The sequence below is a fragment of the Lagopus muta genome, chromosome 19 (assembly GCF_023343835.1).
Source record: "Lagopus muta isolate bLagMut1 chromosome 19, bLagMut1 primary, whole genome shotgun sequence".
In the NCBI taxonomy this organism is placed as follows: Eukaryota; Metazoa; Chordata; class Aves; order Galliformes; family Phasianidae; genus Lagopus; species Lagopus muta.
In genome coordinates, this window is record NC_064451.1 from 2,062,355 (window position 1) to 2,089,796 (window position 27,442).

The 27,442-nt window shown below is 54.4% G+C and overlaps 1 protein-coding gene across 1 annotated transcript; it reads left to right on the forward strand.

Annotated features, from left to right (window-relative positions):
- The first annotated feature begins 506 nt into the window (after positions 1-506).
- On the forward strand, positions 507-26,965 carry ARRDC1 (arrestin domain containing 1). Its single transcript, XM_048966215.1, has 8 exons — positions 507-713; positions 12,924-13,034; positions 22,002-22,052; positions 22,553-22,707; positions 23,196-23,378; positions 23,752-23,928; positions 24,164-24,569; positions 25,281-26,965. Exons 1-8 carry the CDS (start codon positions 596-598, stop codon positions 25,343-25,345), a joined length of 1,266 nt encoding a protein of 421 aa, XP_048822172.1. The 5' UTR covers positions 507-595; the 3' UTR covers positions 25,346-26,965.
- Positions 26,966-27,442: the final 477 nt, after the last annotated feature.

Below are 27,442 nucleotides of genomic sequence, written 5' to 3' on the forward strand. Positions count from 1 at the left end.
CTGGGCTGGGCAGCTGGCTCCATCCCTCACAGCCCGACCCTGCAGTTGGGTCTCTTCTTTACAGCTGAACCTATAGCCGGCTCTTATCCTCATAGCCTGATCGTGTAAGTGGGTCTGTAACGTGCCTGGCCCCGTAACTGGCTCCTTTCCCCACAGCCTGGCTTCATAGCTGTGTCTTTCCCTCGCAGCCTGAGCCTATAGCTGGGTCTTTCCCTCACTGGGGTCCCATAACTGGCTCCTTTCCCTACGGTCCAGCCCTACAGCTGTGTCTTTCCCCTCAGCCTGATCCCATAGCTGTGCCCTTCCCTCACAACCAGACTCCCCCCTGCAGCCCAATCCCTCACAGTCCTTCCCCACAGCCGCATCCTTCCCTCACAGCCGGACCCCGCTACCGGCACCTTCTCACACAACCACGCTCCCCCTCCCCTCCGCGCCGCTCCGCCCGCCCCTTCCCTCAGGGCCCGCCCCGACCCCACGGCGCGGGCCGGGGCGGGCGGAGGCGGGGCGGCCCGGCGGGGCGGGGCGGCCGTCGCGGAGCGGCGCGGTGCGGAGCGGCAGGGCAGGTAGTAGCGGAGAGGAGCGGGCCGGCGCGGCCATGGGGAAGGTGCAGCTGTTCGAGATCCGCCTGGGAGAGAGCCGCGTCATCTACAGCCCCGGCGAGCCGCTGGCCGGCACCGTCACCGTGCGGCTCTCGGGCTCGCTGCAGTACCGAGGTGAGCGCGGGGCCTGCCCGGGAACGGGGCTCCCCGGGCGGCGGCGCTGCGCGGCCGGAGCGGAGCGGGGCTCGGGGCTGGCAGCCGCTCCGCGGCACTCGGGCCGCGCCGGTCCGGAGCATCCCGCAGTCGGCTGCGTTACGGGGGTCTCGGTCCCCCGGGATGGGCTGCCGGCCCGGGGGCTGCCCTGCTCCGGAGAAGTCGGCAGCGATCGCACGTGCTGTGCTGCGGAAACGCGGACTCGTTTTTTGCTTTCCTTGAGGTTGTCCTGTTCGCTTCTGTGTCTGTGATAAATTACTGGGGGTAAGGATGACCGAAGAGCTTCAAACGCAGCCTCCCTTCGCCGTGCTGCCCCACCGCGCTGCTCCCGTTCCTTTAGCATCTTTCCCAGGTGCCCACAGTGGCTTTTGGGAGCTTCCTCGGGAGGAAAAGAAGCATCTTGGACAAGCGCGGGCTTGTCGGCTGTTTAACTCCCGAGCGAAGCGCGTGCGTCTCCTCGTCGGCGGCTCCTTCCACCCAAGGCGCTGGCAGCGGTGCGCGCTGACCTCCAGCTGGGTGCATCTGTGCGGGCTCAGCTGTCCTTCGGTAGCGAGCGCAGCGCCTGAGAGAGACAGCACGTGCATGGAGGCAGAACTTAAGGAGAGCTGTGCCTTCTTGTGTTAGAAGTGTTGCGAGTGCCCGTTTTGGGCTGAGGTCACTGTGCCTTGGCTTCACCGCTGGGATGGCAGCTTGCTGTGGCTGGTGCCTGCGGCGGCCCAGATAAGCAGTGCACGTGGGGATGTGGTGCCCGTGTCTGTGGGGTGCGGGGCGGCTCCTTGCTGTGTGCGCTACCTGCTGGGCAGGTCTCCCCTTCAGGAGAACAGGAGTGGTGGTTGAAGCATCTTTCTGGGCACAACAGCAGGCACTCTGCGGAGCAGGCAGCTGGATCTGATGGCAGTGGGGTCAGACAGCCTCTGCCACGCTGTGCCTTCTGGGCATGTGGGGTGGATGGTGATAGGAGGAGGGGGAATGGTTTTAAACTAAGACGGAGGAGGTTTAGGTTGGATGTTAGGAGGAAGTTTTTCACTCAGATGGTGGTGAGGCACTGGAACAGGTTGCCCAAGGAGGCTGTGGATGCCCCATCCCTACAGGCATTCAAGGCCAGGTTGGATGTGGCTCTGGGCAGCCTGGGCTGCTGGTTGATGACCCTGCACATAGTAGGGGGGTTGGAACCAGATGATCCTTTTCAGCTCAGGCCATTCTATGCTGCAGTTCTGCTGGGTTGTGGAGAGAGGTGGGTGGAACGTCTGTGGCTTCCCCAGCTTGTGCTCTGTGCTGTGTTCACCCACACCTCCTGCGACCAGGACTAACAAGCAGCTCCCTGGGGAAAGCGTGTGGTGCTTCCCCTTTGCAGGGTCATGCTCATGGCATCCAGGTATGGCGCTTTCTATTTCCTGAACTGGTCTGACGTGTGTAGTTTTTGAGACAGCAAACACAAACAAGCTTGCAGACGATTACTTCACACAGTACCTTGTTTTATGGCTCTTGGAAATTGCCCCTATCAAAGGATGGTCAGTGCAAGCGAACAAAGCTCGCTCTGCCTCGCCAAACATGCTGGAAGTCTTGGGTCATAGGAAAGCTTAACTGGAGACACACCTTATAGGATTATAAAAGCTCCCACCTACGCTGGCTTCCTTGCCAGCCCTCTGACTGCTGTAATGGCTGTTCAGTAACACATTGGCCTTGCTGGCCATGCAGCAGCGTCACAAATGGTGACTCACCTTTCGTGACCCATGTAGACCCTCTGGGGCCACGTCAGTGGGGCACGCTCACGCCGTGGCCGTGCCAGGACGGAGGTGTTCCTGTGAGAACTTCTGGGCCTCGGGGGAGGTCACTAATGGGAGTGCATGTCCCTAATTGGTGTGCCTGACTTGCTGGGTAAATCATCAAGCGCCTGTGTACAAAGAACAATTAATCTAACAGGAATCTGGCACTGGGACAGCTGGGTATAGAGGTAATTTGGGGGAGATGGGCGGGAAGGAAGTGCCTCGCAGAGCACGGGGCAGCCCTGCTTGCTGGCAGGAGCATGCTGGAACAACGCTGATGCTGCTCAGGGGTACTGGAGCACTTTTCTCACTGTTCTGCAGCATCCAGGGCCATGTGGGTTATTTCAGCCCTCATGCCTATTGCTCAAGATGCTTTTTGTGGGCAAAAGTGTAACGGTAAAATAACAGTCCTATCTCTTGGGTCACTGAGAGAAAAGAAACTGAAAGCGCTTTCTGGAGCAGATTTCAGCACGGTTTCTGTACTCTGTTATTTAGCTGTCCAGGTTTATGCGATGATGACTCGACTTTCAAATCAGTCCCTTGAACTACAAATCTGCAGACAAAAATACTGCTGTCTGTGCTCTAGAAGTACCCAGGTACATAATTCTCATTTCTGCAGAGCCTGGCAGTCATCATTTACTGCTTTAATGTAGTACACGGTTTGACTTCTCACCTGGAAAACTGGGAAATCTGGCAGTGGAGAAGGGGGCTGAAGGCAGATCCCAAGCTGTATGCCCAAACTAAAAGGTCATTTCTGTGTCCCTGGAAGGGTAGCAGGAAGAAATTTGGGTTTGGCAGTGCATGGAGAAAATGGTGACACCTGAGAGTTCTGATAGCCACAATCCTCTGTACAGGTTGGACTGTGACACGGGAAAATGTTCCTGCAGAAGGGCTGTGGCTTAGGCTGTTCTGTGAAGCAGTGGCAAAAGGATTCATCCTTTCATGTGTCCATCAGACAGGCAGGAGGGTCCCATGGCTCAGCCTTGCTCTGGATGCAGCCCGGTGAAGGAGTGCGATGCCAGCAGCACGCAGCTGAGTGTGATCTCAGGGATTTTGGAAGGTGGGATACAGCAGCGGCTGACAGTGACACACAGGACTGCTCGGATTGCTCTGCAGCATCGCCCCAGCAGGCTGGATGGCTCCGGCAGCAGTGCCAGTGGATTAACTTTCTTTTCTCATTGTTTGGAGCGAGACAGCAGTGAGCTGTGTGGCCAACCCTGTCTGAGACTGGGGAACAAAAGAGGGATTTTTGCTATCCTGGCTGGCTTGCTGCTGGAGCTCAGCTCCTCTGGAGTCAATAACTAATCACAGGAATGTTTTGTGTCTCTTGTCTCTGCAGCGTGTGCCACTCTCTGCTTCTCCCCCTGCCCGTGCACCACTTGAGCTCATCTTGAGAAACTGTTTGCTGCTTTCTTTGGCGAGGAGATGTGCTGCAGCCTTCCCTCTTGTTTAACAAAATGAGAGAACAAGTGGAGTGGAGCTCTGTCAGTCTGATTTGCTTCCAGGTGTGACAAACGGGGTGCGATTGCGCGTTCCCTCCCTGGAGCGGTGTGGAGCTGGCAGGGCTGTAGCTTGTCTTCTGAGCGGGACTCAGGTAGACAGGAGGGACGCTCCCTCGCCAGGAGCAAGAAACTCTGGGCTTTCAGTCTCTCGTCCTGAGGCAGCTTCCCATCCCTTGTAGGAACATTGCAAACCGGCACCAGCCGGGGGCTGGGAGAGAAGGAACTTTCCTCCTGCTTAGGGCAGGTGCTCCTGAAACAGCCTGACAAGAACGCTGAGCGTTTAGCTTGGTGCCTCTTTACTTGAGGGCTGAGCACTGAGATCTTGCCTGTGCAGCCTCTAGGCTACTGCTGTGACCTCTGAAGGCAGCAATTCCTGTGGAAGTGTGATTTTTATTTTTTTTTGTGCTGCTCTTCAAGTTGTCACTCTTAATGTCTGGCGTGGAAGTGAAAAGTGCTTCAAGAGGAAGGAAAAGTGTAAAGGACCTGGATGGCTGTAAGCCTTGTGTGCAGGTATGCCTGCATGGCTGTAGTCCCCATTTTATGTCTGCGATCTGAAACTGGAGGTGTTGTAGCTTCAGACCACAGAGATGGGCAGATGTCTGTCTGCTTGCAATGCCTTTTGAGAAGCAGCTCCACGTTCCCCAGCACTCTTTGGCCGTTTAAAAATTGCTGGTGGCGTGCTTGTGTCAAGTGTGAACTGTGTGTATTTGTTCAGCTACAGGTAAGCTTGTGAATGGAGGCTTTTTACCAGGGAGTGCTTAGCCCTGGCTGGGTACCACTCTGCCTGGGATCACATGTGGCATTTAGAAGGGTGCTGAGCGCCACACGGTTGAACAGAACAGATGAGCGAACTGCCACAGGTGTGTCAGCACCCTGAGAGTATGGGGGTGTCCCAAGGTAAGGACAGACCCTGCTTTCCACCTCCTTGGGAAGATGAGGGTGGCAAGTTTGTGCCGGTCTGCAGTTGTTCAGAGAGTTGTTTAGTTTAAAAATGCCCCAACCTTTGAGCACTTCAGTCTTGATTGAAAACCAGAGTTTATCAGATATCCGCAGCAAAAAGGCCGTTTCCGAAAAACATGAATCATTTCTGGAGTGTTAATGCTTATAACTTCCAGTCCTTTGTTCTTGCTGAAGGAGCCACGTTCTTGATGGCTCTGGCTGCAGATGGAGGTGGTGCTGCTGCTGCTTACTCTTCCTCCCTCATGTGTGTGCACTCGCCTTAACCCCAGGTGTTCCCTGCAGTAAGACTTGGGTCAGAGCGGCAGCATCTGTGGGGAGGAAGGCTCACTGGGTAGGTTTGATGTGCTTTCTTGATGGAGAGCATCAGCATGGGGCTGGGTGTCAGGTCTGGAGGGTGAGCTCTGAGACCCCAGCACTGTTTGCAGGTGTCCAGCCTGGCTGCGTGCATCATCTTAGGAACCCATACTCCTCCTAGCATAGTAGGGATTTGTTATGAATCTGATGCTCTGCTAATAACAAGAAAACATAATTTGCCTTTCCAAATTGATGATTCTGCTAAAAATAGAGAATCCAGCTGTTTACATTGAATTGCATCAAAGGAAATCATAGGAGCTCTTATGCAGAACGAAACTGGGTTCTGGCTGCTTTCTCCCAAGTCGCTGGAACTGGGGGAGGAATATTTCTTGACAGCTGAGATGTGTGAAGGCAGGGGTTGGGAGCTCAGCATGGTGTGAGAAACCTTCACTGGGAGCACACGGCTGTGCTCTGCCATGGCTGCCAGTGCCATGCATTGCCTCCAGCCAGGGCTGCGTGCATACAGGGAACTCAACTGGTTGACTTTATTGGCTATAAATAAAGCTCTTCAGGAAGAGGCACTTGAAACCTCCCCTGCAGGAGGGGTGAGCTGGCAATGGGCTCGTGCCTGGGAGCAGCCAAGCTGAGCCTTGCAGGTCTCGGCATGCGCTGGCTCCTCGGGAGCTGCTGCCTGCAGCTGAGTGGCAGGGCAGGTGGGCTGCAGCACAGAGCTGTGGTTGCTTGTCCCCGTTCTGTTGTCTGCTTTCCTTCTAGATGGCTCCATCTGCCCACACCAGGATGCCTGAGCAGTTGTGAACTTGCCTCTTTGGTCCATCTCGGTGCTGTGGGGACAAACTCATTCAAGACACCTGGCTGTGACAGTATTGTCTGTGCTGCTGCCTCTCACTGTGTGACAGGGGGTGTTCAGCCTCTAACAGGCCTCTTTCTATCTATCAGTCTGAGTTTGTGACTGCTCTGCTCTTGGTGGAATGAGTCCTGGAGACTCAGTGCCCAAGAGTGTCCTTGAGCACTGGGAGGGGAGGGAGGAATGTCTCCTCCACTTCCCAGAACTGATGCTGTCTGCAGGACTGGCTGTGGGCCCGGAGCCCTGTGTCTGGCAGTGTTCTGAAAGGCAGCAAGCAGCAGTCAAACAGGTTGCCCAGAGAAGTGGTGGTGCCCCATCCTTGGGGACACCCAAAGTGAGTCCGGATGTGACTCTGAGCACTGTTGGAGTTGTGGATGTCCCCGTGCATTGCAGGGAGTTGGACCACATGGCCTTTAAGGTCCCTTCCAACTCAGGTGATTCTATGATTCTGGAGGAGCTGCTTGAGCCACAGCTCCTAGGTACGCGTGCCCATCACCAGCAGAAAGTGGGGTGATTCAGTCCCTCAGCAGAAGCTGGCCCAATGCAGCCCTCCTGCTTGGGTGTTTCTGTGAGCCTGTTGAGCATGAATTTCCAGAACTCTTTGAAGCCTTTATTTAGAAAGAGCCTGAAAAGGGAGTAGGCTCTGAATCAACCTCTTTGTGGTAAGCAGAGAAACCTGATCAGTCGGCTGATTATTTTACGTACAGAACTCAGGGGGTGTGGGGGAGGAGGTCACTAAACCTGCCCAGGGAGTGGGAAGAGCAGAGCTCTGGTGGTCACAGGCTGGCTGGTGTTCCCAGAACATCAGAGCTCGGCCTTGTTGCTGTGGCTGAATGGCTGGCTTGTTCTGCTGGTGTGCTTGGTGCTGGCAGGAAAGGAACAAGTGTGTTTGACAATGAGTTTAAAGGAGTGGTTTGCTACGGTGTGGACCTGACTGGTCTTCAAGCACCTAGAGAATGCCTCCTGGGACCAGCGGTGTGGTTACTGTGGTGGGATTTCTTGCCCGGTTCTTCTGTTTTTAGTGTGTACTGGAATATCCTAACTGCTTTGGCCCAAAGTAGGGCTAAGTGCTGGGTGGAAACCTCTTTCCATTTGGGCAAGCTATAAAAAAAGTGGTTCCTCTCTTCATTTTCACACGGCTCAGCCCGAGGAAGGTGGCTGCGGTTGGGCTGCAGTGCTGAGTGCTGGCAGCATTCCTGTGCACCGGGTGAAGCTGTGCCGGCTCCTCTCTGCTGCACCTCAGCCAAGTGGGACTTGTATTCCCCTCCCATGGGGCTGATCAGAGGCCCAGCCCTGAAGGTAGAGATGCTCTGACTGTTGGTGCAGCGAGTCTCAAACGGAGCACTGGAGGGCAGGTATGTCTGTCTGCAGTCAGGTCAGTTTCCTTCTCTGAACTTATGCCATGAGAAGCAGAAAGAAAAGAGTTTTCTGAGGCTGAAAGCTGCCTTACTGCACCAGAAGAATGACATCCCCTCTGGCCTTCCTCTCATCTGCAGCTCCTCTGCATTTCTGATGGATGTTAGGAAGGAGGCTACAAGCTGGTGTTGCAGCTGAGGTGGGTGGCTGGCACAGGGATTTCCATGGTGAGCATGAGATCTCTGTGCCAAATACTGCACTTCCTGCAGTGCCTGCTGTGCTGCTGCCTGGTCAGAGGCTTCTGCCTTCCTATCCTGAGAGGGAGATGCCAGTCCCTCTGCATGCAGCTGGTGGTGCTCAGTTGCTCCTGCACCTGGAGACCCATTTCTGCTCCATGTTGCACGGAGCATTGCTCCTGAACCACGTGTACAATGGAGTGAGAGCTTGGGCTCCTTGAACTGGGCTGAGGTGTGACTTTTTTTCTTCCCTGCTTCCTCTGAAGCCCTGCTGCTGCCTGCACCGTGTCCAGGGCTGCTCCTTCAGGAAGCCCATGGGCCTGGTGGTTGGCTGTGGTGGCGCAGCACCTACATCCTTCTGCAGCTTACAGAAAGCTTCTTTTTTGCAAGAGGATGTTTTGAGAAAAGGGGATGCTGGAGGAGTGTGTCTGGTAGCGAGGCGGCTGCAGCAGCACTCCAGGAAGTGAAAAGTGCAGCCATCAGACCTGGTGTGGGGATGCAGCAGGTTTTGGGCCCATTGCATTGGGGCTCAGTGGCACGTGGCTGTCCCCTGGGTGTCTGGGTGGCCCTACTCACCGGTGAGGTTTCCTCCCATCCTGCCCTGACGTGGGTGAAGACAGGCTCGTTAAACGTGCTCAGCCAGGGATTTCGTTCCAGATGCTCAAGATGACCCCTTTTCTCTGAGGGCAGCTCGCGTGCTGATAAAACTCTGTGATGCTATAAATAAACCTGTCAGCTCTGCAAGGGAGAAAAGCCTGCAGTTTGTCCTTACCAGGAGCCCAGCAGCTTGCTTTCTTCTCTGGGGTGTGTGCAGAATTCTGATTTTGGACAGGGGCTGGAAACAGCAGGCGTTCCTGCTGTGTATCTATGATAGGGGAAAGTGCTTGCAAAGGGAGAGGATTGACCTTGTCTGGGAAAAGACCTGGCCAGGAGGTACAGCTCTGCCTGGTCTCTCTTTGGAGAAGTCTGCGTTTCTGGGATACGAACACCCTTGATATATTGTTGGAATGGATTTTGGCTAAAGCCAATCACCCTTAGCTTAAGTAACAGCTATGGGTCACCCATATAGCACAGCCATCACTGCCCAGTTGTTGCTGCAGGTGGAGTTGTCGCTGTCTGATGCTCCAGGCTTCCTGCAGTGGGTTGCAGCTGTGGGTTCAAGTTGTGTGTAAGAAAGACCCAGCAGGGACCTCCTGCATTGACGTGGCAGAGCCAGCTCCACTGTGACAGCTGGAGAAGATGGGGACACCTCCTTCCCTGAGGCTGAGTGCCCTTTGTGGCCCTGAGCTGAGCTCTGGGGTGGGAGGAGATTGGAACTTCTCTGGGCAGTCCTTCACTGTGCCAGACCCACCGCTGCCTTCAGCTCCATGCCAGCTCTGCTCCTGCCTTGCTGGTTTGCTAAATGCCCGGGTCTATTTGTGTCTGAAGGAGGTCCCAAAAGGATGGGGACAGCTCAGAATTAATTAGGACTTGCTGGTTTAATTAATAGATTCTTAGTATATTTGTGCAAATGGTTGGGAGCCTGAGGAGCAGCTTATCTCGTGAGCTTCCAGCCTTCCTGTGCAGAGGAGGACAGGAGCCCTTTGTGTCAGACCTTGTACTGGTGAGTTTGTGAAAGCCAACCTGTCCAAGGCCTTGTTGTGCTTCTCTTTGTGGTCTTGGTTTCCTGGTACTTGCGTTTCTTGTTTTGTTTTTGTTTTTTTTTTTAGTAGAGCTTTTCTAAGAACCACCAAGTCTCTGCAAACTGCTCGAGAGCTGCACTTGTGCTGTGTGCAGGCCTTGAGGCCCCCACGCTGGCCCCGATGGGGTTGGCAGTTTGTGTGCTGTCAGCTGGGCTTGAGGGAAGAGGCTGTGGGCTGCTGTGGGTCTCATTTCCCCCCACCCCAAAGAAGTGGAACCGCAGTGCTGCTGTGACAGCCTGTTGATCTGTAGGCACAGATTCTTCTGGGGCCGGAGAGAGGGGAGAATCTAATTGAAGCATGCTGATAGCTGCCTGCTGCGGCTCCGATGGAGAGGGGTGAGGAAAGGGCTCCTCTTGGCTGGTTTCCATGAAATGAAGACTATCTGATGCAGACTTGCTGGGCTCTCACAGCCCTCCTCCCCTCCCTGTTGCTGTTGTTGTCTGGAGCCAGGCACGCAGCAGCCCTTCTGCAAAGCTCCTTTGGGATGTGCTGTGTGTGTGAGGATGCTTCAGGGTGGCTTTGAACCTGTCTAGCCCTGTGCTTGTGGGTGTGGGCTCACCATTCTCAGCCGAAGCTCCTGGGCCCATCAGTCCAGATACTGACTGGCATGGGCTTCAACTGGCAGAAACTCAGGGCTCTTCAGCTGGGTTCTAGAAATTGGGGTGAGGGCTGCATGCCCTCTGCTCTCCCCTTGCCTGCAATGCGGTGCCAGCTCCCCGGGGAGGGCAGCTGGCTGGATCAACAGAAAAAGTAATCTGAGGTGTACGGCTGCTCTCCTTACATCACCCTGGAAGAAGGCAGACGTACCCAGCTCCTGGCATCTCTATTTTTGCTTAGAGCAGAGATGGATATGGCTGAGCTGTCTCCTTTTATTTCCAGCACTTGGCGAGTGCTGCGGTGCGTTGCTAAAGATGCGTCTGGCTGGATGCAAGCTGCTGCTTCTGAGAGTGCTGGGGGATCGTGGGGGTGAAGGGCTGCTGCCTTCTGCATCGCTCTGTGATGCGCTTCTCCACTTCTTGCTGCCCTTTGCTCACCCCTTTACTTCCCTACAGCTTTTTGCCTTTTTTTTCCTGTATTTATTTAAAGCAACCTGGGTAAACAGAGAGCAGGAACATGGGAACCGGGGCTGCTGGTACAGCTGGATTTAGGAGGCATTTTTAATGTGTTTCTAACAACCAGAATCGGGCTGTTCTGATGTACGAACTCATTTTCTGTATCTGCTACTTGGCATGGAGATTGCCTGCAGGGAGCTCCTGGAAAGTTTCAGACTGTGCACTTAGCTTCCTGGCAGCCCTGCTGACGAACTTTGCACTTCCAGTTGCTGCAGCTCTGATGTTGCTGGTTTCCCAGAGCTGTCCTGCTGACCCCACTTTTAGCTCGCAGCTGCCCCCAGCGCTGCATGCCTGGGTTCTGCCTGTCAGCTGCTGCATGTCCTGGCTCCTCCTTGTGAACTAGAGCCTGTGTGCCCCAAGAGGAGTGACCTTCAGGACCGTGACAGCAGAGGGCCACCCATGGTGAGGACCCAGAGACAGAAGCCTTCCCTCTTGGCTGTGACCAAACCAGTTTGGATTGTTGGTGATCAGCTGAGAGGCCTTGGAGCTGACAGCCCTGTGGACAGTCCATGTTTTAGCACTCCTCCTATAGAGGAGCCATAGCTGGCTGCAGTAAGGCTTTCGGATGGGGCCTGTGTGTAGCCCTGAGGTTTGTTGCAGAGGAGCCCAGCTTGCAATGGGAAACAGCAGCTAAAGGTTGGGTCTGAGTGCTGGGCTGCAGCACTTGGCACTGCTGAGTCCCTGTCTCCCATGGGAAGGGAGATGGGGCAGTAGTGTCTGTGTGCAAAAGTGCCACCCACCTGCCTCCAGGAACAGGAATGCCTGAGCACTGCAGTGCAGCAGGCGGGCTTGGATGGAAGACTTCCATCTCCAACCCAGCGTCTGGGTGTTGCAACAGATGGCAGTTATCTTTAAACTTTTCAGATGGTCGTTATCTTTAAGACTCTGTGGCTGAGGGAGGCTGTGTGGAGCCTGTTCCGGGGCGGTCCGTCCTGTTCCTGCTGAGGCTTTTTCACATTTCCCATGTGAAAACATGGGAGAAGAGTGGCTGAGCCTGGACTTGGTGTGAGTGCAGCCAGCCGGGCTGTCAGTGCTGGGAGAGCTCCCACCCTGCTAAAGCCGCTCCTTTTGCCCTCTGATGAGAGCGGTGGGTTTCCCAGTGGGTCTGTGCAGGGTAGGGGGCGGCTGAGCTCTGCACTGTGCTCCAGGGGATCCATGCCAGCTCAGCACAGCCATGCTCAGTGCCACAGCTATGCCAGCCATGCTCTTTGCTTTGTCCCCAGCATCAGAAGTGCTGGTGTGCCTCGCAGACATGGACAGAGCCAGTGCGTAGCAGTGCTTGATTAATGAGAGTTGGCATCTGCCACTGTTCATCCCGTGCCCTTGAGGATGAAGCTGCAGTGAGCTTGGGTGCTCTAGGTCATGGTCAGGCTGTGACCAGGTGAGCAGGGCTGTGGGTTGGCTGTTCCTCCTTTGGGACTGGAGCCCCAAGCAGCCTGTTTGTTCTGGACTCCTATGGCAAAGCACAGGGAAGGGGACTGGGGTGTGAACTCTGCGTTCCCCCTGCAGAGAGAGCTGGGTTTGGGTTTCTTTCCACCCTGAGTTGGGCTGGCAGGGCAGGCACTGCACAGAGCAGTGTGGGGTGCTTGTGAGCAGCATTGCTTGCAGCTCAGTGCTTGGGAGACAGGAGGTAGGGGAGCTTGGAGCAGGAAGGCAGCCCCGAAGTCAGGCAGATTGGCTGCCTGCCTCCTGGGGAGAGGCTTCCTGTGAGATGCTTCTTGGATGCAGTAAGCAGATGGGTGAAATGGGAGCAGAGCCTGTCTGGTGGCTCCTGCTGCCTTTCTGCAAGTAGAAGTATGCATCCAGCAGGTCCAGCAAGGGAGTTCTGTGGGATCTGTTAAAGCTGTTGCAAAACCTGGTGGGAATCAGGACAGGAGACATTCAGGCTGGAGCAAAGCACTGCAGGTGCCTCTTGCTGTGTAACAAGCAGGGTAGGCACAGGGATGACTTTTCTAGGGTTGGGTACAAACATAGCTCTGATTCTGTGTTTGCTTTGGGATGGTCAAATGGCATCCTGAATGCTTCTGGACCTGGCTGTGTGGCTTTGCTGTGAGCCCTGTATCTCTTGCAGGAGGAGGAGGTACTCTCTTGAAGTGGTGTCTGGCTGCTGAGAAGCACCATCACTCAGCAGCCTTTGTGCTGAAGTTACTGCTGGGGCCCTTACAGTGAGAGACAGCCAGCATGAGAACTGGTGCTGACAGCTGCAAGTAGCACTGGGGGAGCAGAGAGAGTGTGGCAGTGCTGAGAGCGAGGGGAAAGCGTGCTCTGTGCTGGAGGTGTGACCTGATTGCCCTGCTCCCTTTTTCCACCCTGTGTGCGTTCACGAGGCCTCGAAGGAAGTCTTGAAGCTGTGGTTTTGCTTTTTCCCAGTCTTATGCATGTTGTTTCTCTTTAACAGCCATCAAGGTGAGCTGCGTTGGATTCTGTGGAGTGTCAAACAAGATCAATGACACTGCCTGGACCGTGGAGGAACAGTATTTCAACACCACACTGTCTCTGGCAGACAAAGGTGAGCTCCACAAGGACATGGTGGTGATCTGTGGGTGTGTGGTTTCTTACTGGAGATGGCTGACTGGTCTGCAGCAGTGCATTGATGTGAAATACTCCTTCATAGGCTGCTTTGACTTGTACACAGAATGTATGAGCCAATACTGGAGACAGCATGAGTTGTGCAGAGTGGCACCCTGATTGGCTGCACAACTTGGCAGCTACCTAAAACGTGGTGCATCCTCTGGCTCTGCTCTGTCTAGAATGGGGCTGTCAGCAGCCACTTTGCTGCTGCTGGTGGATGTCTGTGAGCACAAAGTGCTATGCCTTCACCCTGCTCTGCTTTGCATCTGTTATCTATGGCAGTATCAAAACCTTATCAGAACTGGTCAGCTGAAGCTGACTGCAGGCTGGGAGTGGTTGAACTACACTGAAAGGGAAGTGGAGGTGTTGCTCATCCTCCAGGAGGAGCACTGGCTTGAGCAGCTTATGGCAGCTCCCAGCACACAGCTGCCAGCCCAGATGCCTAGAGATAGAGCAGTGGGGCTGTGTTATCCTTGTGGGTAAAGTGACACCAGTAGCCTCAGGGGAATCTGGGCTCAAATGAATGCTGTCATTCTGCTATTAAATAGGTCAACCTCAGCATAAATAATTTATGCTGTGCTCTGGCTCCTATCAGAATCGAGAGGTGCCACTATTCACCTGCTAAGGGCACTGGCTGTAGCAGTAATTGTAACGTGGCAGTAGGCCAGGCTAGCAGTCCTCTGATGCTGCACTGATCCTCTGATCTAGTAACAGGAAATGGGTGAAGCTGAAGTGGCAGCTCCTGCCACCTCAGCGATTTCTCAAGCAGAGCTTTTAGCATGGAGGGGAGTCTGACCTCACTTGGAGACAGCGCTGCTTGCTCAGGCCCCAGGAAGGGAGGTGGCTCAGTGCTCAGTTTGGCTCGTAGCCTAGGGGCTGCAGGAGGAGTCAGACTGCTTGGGAGGCCAATGAGAGATGGTCCTGCTTTTGGACATGGTAGTGATCACAGCCAGGGTCTCAGCTGTGAATGCTGGGCTGGCAGAATCCTGGAAGCTTTGTAAGGGGCTGCAGGCAATTCAGTGTAGGTGAGCTGGGGACTGTGAACAATGGTGGATTCCTGGAGAAGCTTAAACCTGCAACTGCACTGAAAATGAACTTTCATTTGTTCCTAGTGTTAATGATTAGTGAGGAAACTGCTACTGTGGATGGTTCTGTGATGGTTACAGCAGAAGCTATGAGATAGGAGTGGGAGAATGTGGGTTTGCTGCCCCTGGGAAATGCTGATGGCTGCTTCTGCACTTGGTTATTGAAGGATTGGATCTGGGAGCTCTCCCCTTGACATCTGGAGCAAATGGGAAAGGACAGAATTGTCCCTTAATGTGACACCTTTCAATACCTGAATTCCAGAAAACCTGCAACAACTGGTACTCCCAGCTCCTCAAGTCATCACAAAAAGCACTAGTCTTTTTGCTCTTGACTTTTCTGGAACACAAGCTGTTGTGCACTGCTGGGTTCACGTGTCAACCCCAGTGCTGCAGGGGGCCTGGGCCTGAGCCTTGAGGAGTGCTGGGGCCGTGCTGCTGTGCCTTGGTGCTGCTGTGGTGGCTGCATGCTGCCATCTTCCTGTGCTAATGCAGCCCAGGGCAGGAGGGAGTGAGCACTGGTGGGGCAGGGCTGATCCGAGGAGCTGTGGATGCAGCAAAGGGAAAATGTGTCCTGTAGGACCGCTGAGCTCAGAGCTGAGGTGTGTTGTGGTGCTGTTACTGCCCTGTCTTGCAAAGGTACAGTGCAATACTGGGGAAAAAGCAGGTTGCAGCTAGCTGCAATCCAGAGCAGCACACCAGATACTGTCACTGACCTGTGTTCTGCTTCTTGTGTCAAAGCTGAGACAGAGTGTGTGTGCATGTGGCTGGCATGCCATCCATGGTTTGACGCCCCTGGTACAGAGACACAGCCCACCTGTGTCCTTTCTGAACAGGGAATGGCCATGGGCTGGGTGCAGGGGAGCCCCTGCCTCCCTGCTGGCACTGTCCCCAGACCTCTGGCAGAGGGCTCGTGCAGGCAGACCATGAGGGAGGACCCCAGGTGTCCCCAAGGCCATGCAGTCACCATGTGCCCAGCTCCGCTGTCCTTGGGGCTGCGCCAGCCCTGCTCCTGTGAGATGGAGCAGAGAGGGAAGCTCAGTCTGATAAAATGCTTGCGTGATCTCTTCCCATGTTTTGCGTGGCAAAATAAATAAGAAGAAAAGCAGCCTGTGCTCTTGGAGGACGTGCTGGGAGAAGAGGTTTGCAAAACTATGGAAACTTGGAACACTCTCTAAGCATTTGAGAGCAACTCTACTCTTCTGCACCCACGCACCTTGTTGCTGAACTATGGGTGGGGGCAGCCAATCCTATCTGGCATCAACTGTCATTTGTTTTATAGACGTGACTTATTTTTTCTTAAAGGGTGTATCCTGCATGAGAGGAGACAGACCCTAAAAAATACCCTGTGTGCCCACTTTGCAGCACAAGGCACTGTTTAAGGCACTGGCTACATCCTTAACTTCTTTCCTTGCTTCCACATCAGAGCAGCATCAGTGTGGGGGGCTCAGGCTCCCTCCTGGCTCAGAGCAGCTCAGAAGGCCCCACTCACCACTGTGCTCCTGCCTCTAGGAGCTGGGTATTGCTCAGGGTCCGTGCTGTAGCCTTGGCAAAGACTTGCAGCCCAGTGGTTTAATGAACTCTGCTCGTTACAGAGAAGCTGCCAGGAAGCGCTGCGGGCAGCAGCTGCTCTGAGTGCATGCAGGCAAGGCCTCACTGCTGTTTGCTGAGGACACTGTGCAGGGCTGTGGAGGTTGTTCAGCCTGTGGGATGGGGTTGGGAGGGGGACCTCTTTGTTTTGCCTCCCAGAGGGGAGGGTTTGCTTTTCCCACCTGACCTGAGTTTGGCTTGGCCCCTTGCTCACTGGTGCTGGCTCGTCCTGGGTCATCTTTTTGCAAAGAGGAGAAAAACGCAGTGATGAAGGGAGACCCACAAACGTGAGTGGTGTTGGTTTTCCCTGGGTATCTGCGGTACAGGAGATCAAGTACACCAGTTGCTGCGAGTACAAAATAGCCCTGCTTGTCCCCACTGCTCAGACAGAGATGCTTCTCTTGATCCCATATAATGGAGTAATTCAGCTCTGCAGAGGACTCGCACTCCTCTCCCCTCCCCTTCTGCAGCTCTGGCCTCGTTCAGCCAGAGAGGAGCAGGTCTGCCATGAGCCTGCACAGGACTGTTTGCTTTGGCCATGCTCTGTCTCCGGCTGTGCACACGGCTCTTGCCCTGTGGATGGATTGTGCATGCAAAGGTAGACTTTTTCTTTAAATCCTGTTTGTACCTGAGTTGAACCCATGCAGGGAGTTGGCTGTAGTTGCCAGCTGACCTTCCTTCTGGCAGCTTGTTAGCTAGCTAGCAGGCACTGTGGGGAATTCCTGGCTGCTACACCTGCTTCCTCCTCTGGCATATTTCTTGTGCAAAGTGCTAAAATGGGGCAGCTGTGCATCACCTCTTCCCTGCTGGCCTGGCACAACATCTTCCTAGCCATCACAGACTGAAAGGTTACAATTCTGTCTTCCAACAGAGTTAAAAAAGCGTGACGACCTGACTGGGCAGGCATGGAACGATGCAGGGAGGGTCTTGGTCTGTTCTCTGGAGTAAGTGTTTGCAGGAGGGAGCAGAGCAGTGGGGCTGGACAGCCCTGGAGGAGGTGAGAGCAAACGTGAGCAGTGATGAGCCCTGAGGAGTCTGTGGTGCCAGGTTGTGCCTGCACTGTGCTGCAGGTTGTGGAGCAGTAACGGCACATGCAGCCCAGGAAAACCATGTGGAAAGAGCTGCAGTCACTGTGGGTCTCAGCAGCTTTCTCAGCACTTCCTAATTTCTTGCCTCAATAGATCACTGTTAATCCTCAGAGGTTTTTGCAGCATTGCTGTACTGCCAAATCCTACTAATTCTTTGAAAATGTCACTGAGAACTGCTGATACAGAGAAGTGTAAGCAGCGGAGCCTTTACTGCAGCCTTGCTGCTGAGCCTTCTTGTGTGTTTTCTTCCTCTCTGCTTACCTCCTGTGTTACAGAAGGGTTTATCTCAGCAGCGTTAACCATATGGGAGCACAGGAGGTTGTTCCCACCGTGTGTTTGCGTGCAGCTAATCCAGCATGAGCAAGTTGCTTTGAATGGGAGCCTAGAGCTGGGGCCGTGCCCGCACCGCTTGTGCACTGTCCTGATCAGCTGAAGGCTGCTCCATAGCAGCAGTGCTCTTGGGCAGGCAAAGCCAAGCTGAAGGCCGTGTCCTCCCCTGGCTGTGCTTGCTGCTGGGGCTGTTCAGGCTATTGCTGCTCCTTCTGAGAGCACCTGTGTCCGTTGCTGGGCTGGTGCCAGCAAATGGGTGTGTTTACCCTCATTTATTGTAGTTTGTGTTAGTGTATTAACTTAATCCACAGAATGGGAGTCCTGGTGTTAATGCTGCGACTGCCCAGCATCCCTCAAAGTGCCCCAGAGCAGGCAAAGCTAACGCTTCCCTTCTGAGACAGCCTCTGGATGAGAAGGGTCCTGATTTTGCTTACAGTGCAATTTGTTGGGCTGCAGAGGAGGGCAGGGATGCGAGGTGCTGGCTGTCAGGGCTGTGTGGAGGGATGGAACTTCAGCAGCTGAGGAATTGGGCTCCTGACACACAGTGCAGAGCTGGGCTTGGTGTGAGTGGAGCCAGCCGGGCTGTCGGTGCTGGCAGGGCTGCCTCTTTCTCAGCTCAGAAATAAAACCTTGCTCCTTTCTTGCTGTTCACATTGATGCCAATCATGTCATCCCCAAAGAGGACTTGAGCTGGGCATCTGCAGCACTGATACCTGCTTTGGGGAGCTCGTGTGCCCTGGGGCAGCAGGATGCTGCAGGGAGCTCCTATTGCTGTGGGCAGTGGCAGGGAGCCAGCAGGCACCACGTACCTGGCCCTGCTGCAGACTTTGGCCAGCACACTCATTGCATCACTCACTGAGTAGCCAGAGAGATATTACCATATGGCCAGGCCTGCTGTTCCCCTGTTAGAACAACCAAAAAGTATGTCCTGTCCAAAGGCTAAACTTGTTTGTGCTCCAGAGCAGCAGTGTCTGCTGTCATTGGCAGGGTGCTAACAGCCAGCGAGGCTGGAGATCAGGCAGGAGTTGGCTCCGTGCCGGGGTGGAGGACACCTACCAGGCTCCTGGTCCTGGCTGCAGAACAGGTAGCACCCTCCTCTTTGGGAAACAGAAGGGAGCAGCATGCTGAATATCCATCTTTGTAGCCCTTGTCGAGCTGTGCATGAAGCCTGGCAAGGCAGGGAGAGGTGAGTGCTGCACCCTGCGCTGCCGTTACAGCTGTCTGGCCCTGCAGGCTCCAGCATGCTCAGACGTCTGGGCTGTCTCTCCCAGTGCATCAGAGTGTGAGATTTCAGAGGGGTGAGTAATGCAGCTCAGCTGAGTTTATCGTTGCTGTGCATCGGTGGCCAAGGCATCTCCCAGCCCTCTGCTGGCTTCTCTGCAGCTCCATGCCCTGCTGACACTGAGCTGGGCACTCTGTCCTGGTGGTGGTAGGTTGCTGTGGGCTGGCAGGAGGCACTGCTGGGCACAGAGCCCTGGCTCCTGCAGGGATTTGGGATGGAATTGCTGGGACTGGGTGAGCAAACTGGAAGGAGGCATTTGGCTGTTGTCTCTGTGGCAGCACTGGTTTGAACTTCAGGCCCCACCTGTACTGTAAGAGCAGTTTGTTTGCGTGGGCTGTTGGAGAGAAAGCTGCAGAAAAGCCTGGGAAGCATACAGGCTTTGTGCAGTTCAGATCTGCTGCCAGGGGATCCCTACCAGCCAGGGCTGTCTGCACCTTTGTGCATCAGTCCCAACCTATCTGCAGGTGCATCCAGCTGCAGGGCAGGCTCAAGGCATGGACAGCTTGAGCTGAGCACAGGAGCCCTGTGTGACTCTGGGGAAAGTCTGAAAACCTCTGTGCCTGGACAGCATACAAGGTGAGCAGTGTGACCGTGAATGCCCTGAGTGCCACGGGATGCTCTGAGATGTTCTGCAGAGTGGAGCTGGGCTCAGGGCTGTGCTCCTCATTGCAGGGGATGCCCTACAGGGCACCGGGCACCCCAAGGCCCTCCTGGGTGCTGGGTAGAGAGTTCAGTATGAGCACTGTTTCCTTTCTGCACCCCTCCTCCACATTCAGCGGTGCAAACAAGGCCCCTTTCCCAGTTTGGCAGCGAGAGGAGTGGCTGAGCCATGAAAGGGAGAGTCGTCCTTCTGCGTCTGGACAAACCCTCGCTGGCAGTGGAACCAAGAGGGGAAATCTCCAAGGTTGTTCTTTGCTCCGCACTGTTAGCGTGTCCCTGCTGCTCCGCCTCCTTGGGTTGCTTGTTTTCTTTTCCTATGGCAGCAGTTCCTTTCCCTCCAGGACTCTGTAGGGAGGATATCTGCGGTGTGGGCCCTGCTGGCTCGGTTCCTATCAGGTAGGAGGGCTGCAGGCACAGCCCCGTGGCAGAGCCCTGCTGAGCAGCCTCCCTCTGCTGCCTAATGACTTTCTCAAGATTATTTTTAGCTGCACGTAAACTTCAGGAAAAGCTTTTGCATCTGAACACACTGTGGCCTTTGTTTGGGCTTTGGGGAATGGTGAGGTAATGGCTTGGTGAGGCTGTGGCAGCTTGCACAGCCCTTTCCCCTCACTCTGTGCATTTAAAAGCCACTTGGGAGCCCTGGGGCACGCAGTGTGTGGATCCAGCTCCGTGCTGTGTTCCTGTGAACCTGGCCTGGTCTCTGCTTAAGCGTGTCCTTAGCAGAGTTCCTGGTGCAGGAGCAGGGAGCAGCTTGGCTGCTGTGAATGTCTGCCTGCACTCTGCAGCACCCGGGCTTCCCAGCAGCTTTGTCAGTCCGCCAGGGACCCGAGCGCACCCAGGCTTTCACAGGAACCTCCCATCGTGGTCAGGATCTTCTGTTTTTCTTCATCTATTTTTATTGAGCCTTGTCCCAGGAATAGCTCTGGCACTGAGCCCCTGGGTATGCCTGCATGGGGCTGCCCACAGCTCCCTGCTGCAGTGGCCTCCAGGCTTGCGATGTGGGCAGCAAAAGCAGGCACGGCATGCTGGGGCCCTTTGAGCAGCTGGTCATTCATTAGCCATTCATTAAGCAAACCATGTCGTGTGTTGTAGTGGTAGGTGCGTGGTCCGGGCTGCTGTACCATTGGAAAATTCACTGCATAAAGCTGCTTCCAAAAGTGAGGATGTGCCTTAATAAGAGGCAGGAGCTCTTGGAGCAGTGGCTGAGTGCTTCGTGCCAGCGAGGCTTTGTGCTGGAACCTCCAAGCAAAGGCACCTTCTGCATCCCAGCGCTGCCCTCCACTGAGCCCTTCCCAAGAAGGCAGTAGGAGAAGGCTGCGATGTCTCGAGGCTTCCAGAGCAGGCATTGAGTTGCTTTATGCCTCCACCTTGTGACAAGGTGGCATGTTGCATTTTAGCCTACATATCCGGTTTTATCTGGGGATGAGAAGGGAGATCACCAGGAGTGTATTTTGGCTTGGAGCGATGGCAGTGGGCAAATGGTCTCGTTTCTTTCCAGGCTAAGTGTACAAACAGACAGCTCTTCTTTCCTTCCTGACTTACTGTAGCAGTGGGATGAAATCAGCTGCAGCTGTGTGTGCTGGGGGCTGCAGGCTGTGCAATGCTTCCTGATAGGAACTGTGGACCGGGCTGAACTCTGCCTCATCTACCAGGGCACGTGCTGCAAATGGGGGTTATTTTCTGCTCCTTTCCCTGTCGTGTAACCCACCTGATCACCTGGTACCAGGACGTTATTACTGTCAGCTCTGCAGAGCCAGCACTGCTAACAGGCAAGCTGTCTGCTTGCTCTTGCATCAACTAAACAGCCAGCCAAATTTAGAGCCTTGGTACCTCCAGCAGCGATCCTGCAAAGCAGAACAAACAGAGCTTGAGTTAATAGGTATCCAGGTCTCCTCTTAGCACTGCCAATCTGAAAACAAAACCTCTCATGTTTATTCAGCAAATGTGGATTCCTCTTTATATCTCGGTGCTTTGCTGGATGAAGGCAGCCCGAGGAGCTGCCTGGTGCTCCCAGCTCACACCGTGGGGCCTGTTTGGGGTCACTGCTGTCCTGGGAGGGGTGGGAGACCAGCTGGATGCAGGGGAGCCTGGGGTTGGAGCTGCTGCTGGAGCTGTGAGCCAGGTCTTGGCTCTGCTCTGTGCCCTCAAGGCGGCTGTTGCAGGGAGCTGAAGAAAACCAGCACTGAGGTTTGAACTCCCAGCGCTGGGCTGGGAGCCTGCAGCCTTCCCTGAAGCACTGGGTGCCATATGTGGGAATTCACAGCTGTGGTTTTCTGCCCCACACTGTTATGACTGCCCAAGGGGAGAATTCAGGGACATTGTTGAAGTTACTTCTTGACTCTGGTCCTCCAGACAGCTGGGCTGGGTATTGCAGGTCCCATCTTGGGGCCAGGATCTGCGGAGGTGCATTCAGGCCTGGGATTCGGACCTCTGGTTCCAGCTTGGTGCCCACCAGACCTCCTTACCCCACCTGCAGGCAGTGCCTTTGCTTCCTCATCTTCCCCTCAGTGGCTACAGCCTCCCTGAGGGAAGGAAACACAGCATTCCTTCTTAGTGCCCTCTGTCAGTAATGTGGGGCTAACTGCCCTCTCTAAAGCATGTGGTGTTGGCATCCCTTCAGCCCTGTCTGGACCAGGATATTTCCAAGTATCTTAACCTAGGCTCATTGGGAACACAGACGTGTCCTGCCCCAGGGACAGGTGAGTTGCTCCTTGGATGCAGAGGGTGAGCATGGTGGTGTCCCGGGGTGAAGGCAGCTGGACGAGTTGTGTGCATTCCCTTGGGATTGGACTCTCTTGCCAGAAGCTCCTGCTCCAAAAATGCCCTTCCAAGGTAACAACCTCCCACTTACCTGTTACTCTTATCTCCCACAGGAGTCCTTTCAGCTGGGGAGCACAACTTTTCGTTCCAGTTCCTGCTGCCAGGTATGATGCAGATACACAGCTGGAGGCCCTTTCACATAAGCCAGGACCTGCCCAGCTTTGGGAGCTCTGCTGAGGCACAGCTGGTGACTAGCTGGTGGAGGCAGGGAAGGCCCAAGGGTGCCAGAGGGGACTGTAAGGTTGACCACAGGCAGCAGAGGAGTTTAGGCAAGCTGTATGCTCCTATCTGGAGCAAAACTGGGTCTGCAGTGCCACTGACAGCTTGGGCAGAACCCTGTGGGCTTTCACCTGGGCACAGCGGTCCTGGCTGCAGCTGGCCAGCTGTCCTGGGTGCAGTGTGCTCTGCTGTGGTGTGGGGGTGCCTTCTGTAGGGAGTCTGGGTGACCCAAGTCCTCGTCCCCAGGTCTTTTTTTGGGAAGTCATGTGTGCTCTGTCACTCAAATGCTTGCATAAAGCTTCATGTGAAGAGTAACTGTCTCGAACACAGAAATGATTGGCTTAACTGAGTCTTGTGACACCTTTTCTTTCTGTCTTGACTCCAGCCTCTGCTCCTACATCATTTGAAGGTCCTTTTGGCAAGGTCCTCCATCAGGTGAAAGCTGTGATAGACACACCTCGCTTCTCCAAGGACTACAAGTGCAACAAGATCTTTTATGTTCTCTGCCCTCTCAACTTGAACGACATCCTTGATATTGAGGTAGGAACAAGGATGAGTTTGGCTGGGAATCAAGGCAATCAAGGCTGCTTCTCCTTGTCATAAGTGATATTTGGGAGTAATTGTGTGTTTGGATAATTCTCTGACTGCATGTCCTGCTGGTGCAAGAGCAGCCTGAGGACTCTTGCTCTTGATCTGCCTTGCCATCAGTCCCCACTCAGTGATTTGTTTTGACTCCTCCACCCATTGCTTGGAAGATTTAAATGAATTTTGAACATGCTGAGAGAGGCATCTCTCCCAGCCAATAGCACCAGGTGTTTGTAGAGACCTGGCTTTGGGGAACTTGAAGAGAAGCTAAATAAAATAACAGGACAGGAAAAACTGGGGGGGGGTGGAGGAGAGAGGCCTGTTGTCTGTGCTACTGGTTCTTCGTGGCCTCTCAGAGCAGACATTGCTGCTTGCATGTTTTGGGTTCAAGCATTTTCCTGGAGGCTCTCTGACACTCTTGGGTCACCATCTGTCTCCTGCAGCAGCCCAACACTATGTCTGTTACCAAGAAGTTCAACTACAAGCTCGTGAAAAGCGGCAACGTTGTCCTGACAGCCACCTCAGATCTGAAGGGGTACATTGTGGGGCAAGTGATCCAGCTCCGCACAGACATAGAGAACAAATCAGGCCGGGACACCGGGGCTGTGGTAGCCAGCCTACTGCAGGTAAGCATCCAGGAAGATGATTCTTTGGCTATGCTCATCATCCAGCTCAACAAGGCAACTGTGAAGCTGGCTGTTTTCACCGCAGTGAGCATTGCTGCTGCTTTTGTCTGGAAGGTGGCAGCAAGTAATCCAGACCTCTGGCTAGCTTTGTTTCCCTCTGCCTTCCTGGGGAAAGAGGTGGTGGGACTTGTCTTGCTTATCGCACCTCAGTCCGTAACGCAGTGATGGGTTAATCCTGCCCTGTAATATGTGCATTACGTTTGAACTTGTTTGACAGAACAACTGAGTGGTTTTGTGTCCTGCCTTACTTTTGTGGGGGAAGGATGATCGTCTGCAATCTTTCTGCAAGCTGTTTTTATTCCTGTCTGCACAGAAAGTGGCCTACAAATCCAAGCGTTGGATTTACGACCTGAGGACCATCGCAGAGGTGGAAGGTTCAGGAGTGAAAGCCTGGAAACATGCGGAATGGAAGGAGCAGATCCTTGTTCCAGCACTGCCCCAGTCCATTCTGCAGGGCTGTAGCCTCATACATATCGATTACTATATCCAGGTGAGCAGCGTGATGCTCTGCTGGGTTGTGCTGCAGTGATGGCTGTGTGCGGGGGGCACCTTGTGGCTGTCAAAGATGTAGCTCTGCTGAGGAACTCAGCGTGACTTGTTTTGCTGGTCAGTAATGATGGGTGAGGCTGCCCTTGTGCTGTTGTGCTCCTTGTTAGGTGAGCCTACCTGCACCCTGTGCAATGCACGACAAAGAGGATGTCACTTTGTTCTTCCTTCTCTTCCAGGTTTCCCTCAAGTCACCGGAGGTTTCAGTCACCCTTCCCATTTATATTGGCAACATTGCAGTGAACAGGGTCCCCCTGAGCCCTTCCCGGTCTGTCCAGCACCTGCCATCTGCAGTGGTACCCAGTGCCCCCCCGGAGGAAGAGGAGGCAGCCGGCGGTTATCACCCCATGGACAATGTCTTGATCCCCACCAAAAGCCATTCCCAGCAGCAGCCATTCAGCTACGCCCCAGGACTGAGCTTCCAGGAAGCGGACTCGGAGCAGACAGGCTCCCCAAATCACCCCACCCTCTGCCTCTCGACAGGAGCCACCATCCCTTACTACGCCGAGGGAAACGTGGTGCCCGTGCCCACTGCTAGCTCGCTCATTTTGCCTCCAGAATACAGCACGTGGGGCTACCCATACGGTGAGCATCCCATTCCTGAGACCTAAACAGTCTGGCAGTGTGATAGCAAACATCTGCTATGACAGGAGTCTCTTTGCTAGCTGAAAAGCCTGGAATGTAGAGATGTCAGCTCGCCGGGGGCTGAAGTCAGGGGAAATTGTGAGAGCTCTCTGCCTGCCTTCTCTGAAGGAGCTCCTTGTGGCTGTGACAGCCAGCTGTCCGTTCCCACATCCACACCCATGCTGCTCTAGGCTTGTTCTGAGAGGATCTCCCTGCTCTGAAATGAGCTTTCAGCCTCCCACAGATATAAAAACTCCTTGGCTTGTGGTGAGGCTGGCGGGAGCAGAGCCAGGAAAGTGATGTAACTGAAATCTTACGTCTGCTTTGGAGTGGGCCTGCATCTGGTCTGGAGACAGAAGCTGTGGGGGTGGGCACTGAGAGACTGTCCAGGATGGAAGAGCTTGGGAAATCCCAGCACGCTGCGTTGCTGAAGCAGTATTTCTCTGAGGTGGCTGGGACCAGTGGCATGGCACAGTCCTACATGGATAAACCAGTCAGTCAGCACTGAGATGATGGGAGATGCTCAGACGTGTCACTTCAGCAGGGCAGGCTGTGGGTCCTGGAGTGCCTGCACACACGTTAGCAGCTTGCTATGCTCAGTACTGATTTACATAGATGGAGGTTCAGGGAACTTCCCACTAAAGCCTTTCTTGTTGTTTCCTTTCCCTGCAGAGGCACCTCCATCCTATGAGCAGAGCTGCAGCAGTGCCAACTCCAGCATCAGCAATGGCAACTAACCTCCCCTGCTCCACATCCCGTCGGCACGGTTCACCAGCCTGCTGCAAAGTCTGGTACAGCAGAAGGCGTCTTTTTATCTCTTCGGCTGCTTGGCAGAGCAAATGGCACATCCTGGCCTGGGCTTTTTGAGTCTCTTTCTTGGGAGGGGGAAGATAAAAGGGCAGCCAGAACAGCCCGTGTTGTGTGTAGGAGAGGTCTGAACCATCTCATTCTGCTGCACCAAGAGCTGGAAGATCTGGTCTTGCCCCAGGGATGCCTTCTGCAGCAGCCTGTATTGGAAGTACTGAAGTCACCACTAACTGCTTTACTATCAAAGCACCTGCGATGCCTTATCTGAAATGCTCCTGTCTTGGCATGTCTCCACTGTAGGTGAAGGCTGGGCTGTGTGAACTTTCACTTCTCTTTCGTGGGCTGTGTGCTCTCCAGAAATGCTTCTCAGAGCTCTTCCTCCTCGTCCTCGTAGGTCCCGGGGGGAGGTGAAACAGGAGCTTTCTTGGAGTAGGCAGGGTTGGAAGGTCAGGGGCTCCTGCCAAGCCAAAAGCACAAGCCCTTGCTGTACCTGCGTGGTGGGATGAGTGACTGGCAGCCTTTGGTGCCTGGGCAGTGACCTGGACCGCCGCCTGCTTGTGCTGAGTGGAGAGCAGGCTCTGTCAGCAAGGAGCCTTTTTAGCAAGGATAACTTTCTAGAGGAGACAGACCGTCCTTGCTTGCTGCTAGGATGACCAGCGTCTGTCAACCTGTACAGGGGACACCAGCTCCTGTGCCCCATCTCCTGCTCCTGCAGGGCACCCTCTCCATCCCAGCTGTCTGGCCTTAGGCAGGCCAGAATTACACGACAATCAAGTTACAGAAATGTCTGATGCTACCTCTGCATCTGCCCAAGGACTCTGCCCATGGAAGCCCCATCCTCGCGGTGCCCCCCTCTCCAGGCTCAGCCTGGCCCTTTGCTCCCTGCTCCCACACCAGCACGGGGGTGCATGGCTCAGGGATGGCTGGTACTGCTGTGCTGCTCATCTCCAGAGCCCCCGCAGGATGCAGAACGGAGAGAGTGGGAGCACAAACTGCTACACTTCACTCACAGCCTCTGCTGGACCCGGCGGGTCAGGGGAAGAAGCTGGGATACCGAAAGCAACTTCTTTTGTTTGTTTTTTTTCCTGTTTTCTTTTCTTTTTTCTTCTTTTCTTTTTTTCCCCTTCCTTGTCATTTAGCTTTTTAGCCCAAGCTGAGGAAACCAAACACAGGACACTCAGAGCTGTGGGCATCCAGCCAAGGCTGAAATAGCAGACTGCACCTTTGGCACCTCTGAGAATCGGTCCCGCACTTCCTCATGCTGGGCAGGCAACATCTAACGAACCTCCTAGCAGCTCTGCTTCCTCACACCCCCGGCTGCTGCTGGGGACAAGCCCTGCTTTGCACTCTTCCTTTGCAAAACCCTTTTTGTTTTATTTTCTTTTAAAAGTGTTGAACTGCTTTAAGGGTAGAGTAGAGAAGGTGCCGTTCTGAGCGAATGATGATCATTGTCCTTAAATATATATATATATATATGAGACAAAGTTTTGTTTTTAATGATCGAATTCATAAATACAAATTTTAATGCTGTATTTAATAAATTATTCCAAGAGAAACTGCTGTGCTCTTTCTTCCATTTCTGATGCTGACCCGTGTGCCTGTTGGGTCAGCTGGAAGGCTGCTCCCTGTGCCCACAGTTTGCTGATACCATCGCAAACAAGTTGGATTTGTCTCAGTGTTCTGCAAGCAGCCCGAGGCACGGCCTGCCTCTCGTACACCAGGATTCTTCCTCACTCTCTGCTCACCTTGTGCTTCTGCCCAGTGTTTATTATTTAGGACTTTCCCCTTTGCGTGGTGATCCCAGACTGCAGGGTGAAACATTCCTCTGACCCCCCCCCAGGGGCTGTGAGCCCAGCATGCTGTGGCAGCGGAGTCATAGAATCCTAGACTGGGTTGCAAAGGAGCACAATGCTCATCCAGTTCCAACCCCCTGCTGTGTGCAGGTCACCAACCAGCAGCCCAGGCTGCCCAGAGCCACATCCAGCCTGGCCTTGAATGCCTCATGGTGCAGGGTGCTCACAGCAGGT